This window comes from Sander lucioperca, chromosome 4 (assembly GCF_008315115.2).
Source record: "Sander lucioperca isolate FBNREF2018 chromosome 4, SLUC_FBN_1.2, whole genome shotgun sequence".
Lineage (NCBI taxonomy): Eukaryota > Metazoa > Chordata > Actinopteri > Perciformes > Percidae > Sander > Sander lucioperca.
Window position 1 is genome coordinate 13,372,923 of NC_050176.1, and position 6,000 is coordinate 13,378,922.

At 42.1% G+C, this 6,000-nt stretch overlaps 1 protein-coding gene across 1 annotated transcript; it reads left to right on the forward strand.

The window, feature by feature from the left end:
- Positions 1 to 1,514: 1,514 nt before the first annotated feature.
- Positions 1,515 to 5,741, forward strand: inab (internexin neuronal intermediate filament protein, alpha b). Its single transcript, XM_031288839.2, has 3 exons — positions 1,515 to 2,578; positions 3,069 to 3,193; positions 3,335 to 5,741. The coding sequence occupies exons 1-3, from the start codon at positions 1,550 to 1,552 to the stop codon at positions 3,612 to 3,614; spliced, it is 1,434 nt and encodes a 477-aa protein (XP_031144699.1). The 5' UTR covers positions 1,515 to 1,549; the 3' UTR covers positions 3,615 to 5,741.
- The last annotated feature ends 259 nt before the right edge of the window (positions 5,742 to 6,000 follow it).

A 6,000-nucleotide genomic window follows, 5' to 3' on the forward strand; every position in this document is an offset into this window, starting at 1 on the left:
AGCCAGTTAGGTTGCATTCACTATTATAGTTTATGTACTTACATAGCTTTGTACCAAGTGGTCCTACATTCATGTTTGCTTGCAGTGTGCTACAATTTGACAACAGAGGGCAGCAAAGGCCTGTCAGTAGGGATGTTGTTTGGAGTCCAGCAAAACTAAATATACACCACACAAAACAATTATTATCTTAACTTTATTTTGTCTTTAAATATAAACTTTAAGTTTAAGTTTTATGAATAAAGATCTTAAACGTTTTCTTCTTGGAGAGTTAGCTCTAAACTCTTAAAGAGCCACCTCAAGGCCAACAACAACATTAGATGCAAGTTGTTGCTTATACCTGAATGAACAATTTAATCTTCAGATGATGAGTCCTCATTTAATAGCTATTCCTGTTGATGTCGGTCAGCAGGTCAACAAATCTAAAAGTTTCAAGTGAAACTCACCTCTCGTATGTTCTGCCGCTCACAAAGCTCAGCGCATTTATTATAAATGTATTATTTTGGCCTCATTCAAACCTGCATGCTCTTTCATTTTAAACCTTTAAACCCCTATAGATTTGTGCAGAATTGAGCTTTGTGGACACTGCAATGTTTTAGACAACAGTAATATATAGGACTGGTTAGTTAGTGGTGCCCAGAGTTCAATCCAAGTGTGTTGAAATGGCTTTTAGCCATTTTATTGCCCACTGCTGGAATCAGCTTCCATCAGATCTAAGACATGCGCCAAATGTGTTTTTTTTTTTTTTTTTAAACTAAGTTAGACTGTTCTCTTTTCCAGAACTTTTAATTAGTCTTCTTTTATGGTACTTTTAATTACTTTATTAATTTAGGTTTTAAACTTTTTTGAACCTTTATAAAATGTGTCTGTCCTTTCATGTATCTTATTGTATATTTTGTGTTGTTGTTTTGCCTGTAAAGCACTTTGAATGACCTCTGTGTATATGAAGGTGCTCTATAAATAAACTTGCCTTACCTTACATTTTCATGCCTAGTTGTCAGCTACTAGTTAAGACAAGAATAACATTTTAAAGTAAAGTGCACTGTTATTGTTCTGTCTCAAAATCACTTGCAGACCTGACGTGAATTTGGATTTGGAGTGGGTAAGGGTTCTTTAAGAACTTTTACAGGTATCTCCTTTTTCAATATTTTTTTTCTCAGCTACAAAAACACTGAGATACCAAAAGCTAAAGATTTGCTTCTGGAAGAATATTTCGATATGATGTCTCTCTATTAAGTGTATAGGCTAAATGCGCAACAAAAGCTGATGCACCACTGCGTCAAAAAGGACAGTTCCATCTGCTCCACACAATGAACAGTTTCAACTGCGCACATCTGGACCAATGTCGGGATAATTGTAGACTACTTATAATTATAAGCATATTCAGCACAATATTCAGCATCGATTCGCATATTTAGGCTACTGGGCTCCCTGACTCACGGGGAACGATTGAGCCCGGATATTACCACCGGGCATTAATGAGTGATTGGGTGGGTCTCCCTATATAAAGGAGACGCGCCCACTGCTCTGCTCTGTCTCCATTCAAGCCAAGATGAGTTACGGATCTGAAGTCTTTTCCTCCTCCTCCTACAGGAAGATTTTCGGGGATTCTCCCCGTTATGCGTCCTCTCCATCGCGGACAATGAACGTGTCCCGGGGAGGTTACCGTTCCTCTGCAACCCGGAGCAACGTTTTATCTCTGGGCTCGTACAACAGAAAGTCCGGGCGCTCCATGCCACTGGAGACCTTCGACCTGACACAGAGCAACGTCCTCAACAATGAGTTCAAAATCGTCCGCACCAATGAGAAGGAACAAATGCAGGGTCTTAATGACCGCTTTGCGATGTTCATCGACAAAGTGCGCAACTTGGAGCAGCACAACAAAGTGCTGGAGACGGAGTTGACTGCTCTGCGCCAACGGCAGACCGAGCCGTCCCGCCTGGCCGAGCTTTACCAACAAGAGATCCGCGAACTGCGCTCCCAGCTCGAAGAGCTGAACGGAGAGAAGTCCCAACTCATCATCGAGAGGGATTGTATTGAAGACGACCTGCAGAAGCTCAGGGGTAAATACGAAGAGGAGTACCGCGCCCGGGAGGACGCGGAGGCCACCCTCAAGGGTTTTAGGAAAGATGTGGATGATGCCACCATGGTGCGCCTGGACCTGGAGAAGAAGGTGGAATCTCTGCTGGACGAGATCAACTTCCTCAGGAAAGTACACGAAGAGGAGGTGGCCGAGCTGACGGACATGATCCACGCTGCCCAGGTGTCTGTGGAGATGGAGGTGTCCAAGCCGGACCTCACCTCCGCTCTCAAAGAGATTCGCGGCCAGTACGAGTCCATGGCGTCCAAGAACATGCAGTCAGCCGAGGAGTGGTATAAGACCAAGTTCGCCGACTTGTCCGAGCAGGCCACCCGGAGTAACGAGGCCATTCGCGCTAGCAGGGAGGAACTGAACGAGTTCAGGAGGCAGCTGCAGTCCAAGACCATCGAGATAGAGAGTCTGAGGGGAACCAACGAGTCTATGGAAAAGCAACTCAGGGAGATGGAGGAGAGGCACAATTTGGAGATTGGAAACTACCAGGTAACCACCTTTGTTATTACTTGTTAACCGCTTACCAAAAAGGGTTAAAAATCAGCCATTTTATTTTTCATTCTCATAAATGTTTATTTACATTAAAATGAAGACACTGTATAGCGTTTTTTCCTCTTAAGAAGTGAATGTCAGAGCAATAATAAGCAGCTGAGCTCTGTCCGTGGTGCTGAAACTCATTCCCCTGGGACAGACGCTCAGCAGCTGCATCTGACAACGCCCACTGAGTGTATGTGCTCTAAAGGAGTCATTTCAGTGTTGTTGTTGGATTCAGTCATCCCAACTGAGAGGATGTTTTCAGGACAAACATTTCAACCGATTTTGCTCATAAACGGCTCGAATTCCTAGCAACACAATGTTCAGGTTAACAATAGGATTGACATAGGTCTTTGTCTGGGCACTGCATATTTCTTTTCTTCTTTTTTTTTTTTGAAATCTTGAACCCTGTCCTATATTTCTTGTATTGTTTGATTGTCCTTAGGACAACATGGTAGAGCTAGAGAATGAGCTGAGGGCCACTAAAAGCGAGATGGCTCGTCACCTGAGGGAGTACCAGGATCTGCTGAACGTCAAGATGGCACTGGATATTGAAATTGCAGCTTACAGGTAGGTTCTTCTCTCTAAGGTACAGACATTGAGTGTGTGTGTGTGTGTGTGTGTGTGTGTGTGTGTGTGTATGTGTGTGTGTGTGTGTGTTATGTTATCTCTATTCTTTCTGAACCCTTCCCTCCATCGTCCTCTTTGCAGGAAACTACTGGAAGGGGAGGAGACCCGCATCGGGACAGGGATCAGCTATCCCGGCTCCTCCATGAGCTCAAGTGTTGGGCAAGGCTACAACTACCAGAGCCGTATTTACACCAGCTCCAGCAAGGGCTCCAAGAGGGAGGACGAGGACCAGCAGCAGCAGCAGAGCAAGCCTGCAGGCAAGGTGACCCAGCGTGAAATTTATGAGGAGACAGTGGTAACCACCAAGAAGATGGAGAAGCCGCAAGACCCCAGCGACATTCCCACCAATCAGAAAAACTAAGCTAGTTTTTGACCCCTCAAGTTTCCCTTTTACCGTGCAAACCTATACCTCTCTCTTGATTTCCCATGCTAAAACAAACCCTGGGCCACTTAAGCACTTGTGGGGATCTAAAATGATAGCAAAACCACCTTATTATAATCATAGTAAAATCATCATGGTTTCTTTCTGCACGATTGTGCATTGGATGTCCACAAGTGTGTTGAGTGTGAGCGCTAGATGTTTGTTTTTATGTGGGGTTATCCTTCCCTGTCCCCTTTGTCCCTCACATGTGTTACTAATCCATTATAACTCTACTGTAACCATCACTCAATACAAAACCACAGTACTCTCTTCTCTCCTTCTCACACTCAACATCAAACAATGACAAGCACATAGGTAGCATCTCATACAGAAGTATGGTCTTTCAAAATATAATATTCAGTCTTTCACACTTTGGGCTGATGTTACATAATACAACACAATATGTGATACTGAAACACGGTAGATGTTAACTCTAAACTGGTTATTCACTAATACCACAAGCTGTGAGATCCTCTCAACACATTCCTATGGAAGCATGTGTGTGCATCCACTTACATACATACAATACACAAAAAATAATCTTATGACAGTTTAGTTAGTTAGTTAGCGGAAACCAGCCAAAATAAACAATAATATTTGATAGTGCATTGCTGAGCCATTATTTTCAGTCTCTTTACTAAAAATGGAGTTCATAAGCAAAATGTGCTCTTGCACACTTTGTTTGATCCCAGTTGGTGCATCAGTGACTTGACTGCGGTTTAATCAGCTCTGCATGACAACAGTATGGAAGAGACAGTCTCTTCCAACTCCTTTTTACCTTCCCGGTGAAGTTTCATTCTCAAAATTGAATTCATGTAGCTATTTAAATGAGATTTGAAGCAAAACAAGAAAACAAATGTATTAATAGAGCATCATTTTGCATGGTGTATGTAGATGTCATGCTTGCATGGAATCCATCGCTCATCGGACACAATTTCATCATTTGGAGTTAAAAGGCCGGTTCATGCTTTCCTTTCCGGCATCTACAATACTGAGCATCACCATGCACAAGCCTTATTAATAACTGAAATAGACATGTGCTATGAAAATGTAAGAATCCTCATTAAGCCACTTACCAAATTTGGTAAAAAGTTTGCACAATGGGCTACGAAGGATACAGGGAAAAGGGTTAAGCAAAGATGCTGTAAAGGAAGCAAAATGCAGCTAATATAATAAGCAAGAGGTAGTGATTTTTATCTTGAAATCGTCCAGTTATATTAGAGACTGAATTGCAGATTTCGCTTTAGCATAAAAGTACAAGATTCTCCATGATCCATCAGGGTGTGCATATTCATCACCATTTCCCATCGATGATGCTTTAAGCACATTTAAGTCCCAGGATCCATACCATATCACTCAGCCAGAAAAACCAAGAAAACCATGCCATCATCACTCAAAATACGCCAAGTCAGAAGCCGCCAGACCGCAACGTGTTTGAAACAACTTGACCTCTCTCTCTTTACAACTGTGGCCATGGCTGGAGAAAATGTCTGTTGTAGTACAACCTCACCACTTAAAACCCCTCAGTATGAGAGACGTGTAGCTTGTTCTTTTCTGCTTGCGCACTGCCGACTTTTACAAAGCTTCTTATTCTCCTGCTGCTGGTCATGGCGACCCACGCCCTGACAAACTGCACTTACAATTAAAACAAAAAAACGACTGATTGTACGGAAGACTGTTCTGGATTGGGTTCCTGCTGTTTTACTTGAGGCTTGGGATAAGTATCTTAGTACTGTAGTGAGTGTGTCTGTATCTCTACACAGTGGCCTATCATAACTGGAATAATTTAGGGGGTGGCAAATCTGAAAATTGGGCATTTTGTTTTATGGATAACAGAATCCCAATGTAAAGCAGTAGAAAAATCTCAGATGTACAAGAACTTAAAAATGTAAGCAGCATTTTATAGTACACAGCTATAACAACGGATGAATGGTTCATGGTTGCAAATGTCAAGCCTTTATCTTTACACTGTAAAACCAAAGGAGTTTTCAATGGTGTCACTACTAGCCTGCAACTACTGCACTGCCAAACTTTTCTAAGTGCACATGCAACACCACTTCATGGGGGGAAATAACATCAAGCTGAAAACACAGTGCGTCATCAATACAAAAATCAACATCAGCTAAATCAAGATTTAGCCATAGAACAAATAACTGTAGGATGTGAAATGCCTTAAAACACCAGCAGCTTTGTTTCTGGCCATGTGTATGACATGTATGATTCTGTTCAGTGGAGTGTTTAATCATTATTATCTCTTTATTAGTGTTTATTAGAGCTACCATGACTACAAAAGCATGGGGATTGAATGTAGTTGACATGCTATTCT

Bases quoted from the DNA above. Each gene is read 5' to 3' on its own strand.
- inab (XM_031288839.2), top strand. From the start codon at position 1,550: ATGAGTTACGGATCTGAAGTCTTTTCCTCCTCCTCCTACAGGAAGATT. The intron at 2,579-3,068 runs GTAACCACCTTT...GATTGTCCTTAG, and splicing joins TGGAGATTGGAAACTACCAG to GACAACATGGTAGAGCTAGA. The intron at 3,194-3,334 runs GTAGGTTCTTCT...TCCTCTTTGCAG, and splicing joins ATTGAAATTGCAGCTTACAG to GAAACTACTGGAAGGGGAGG.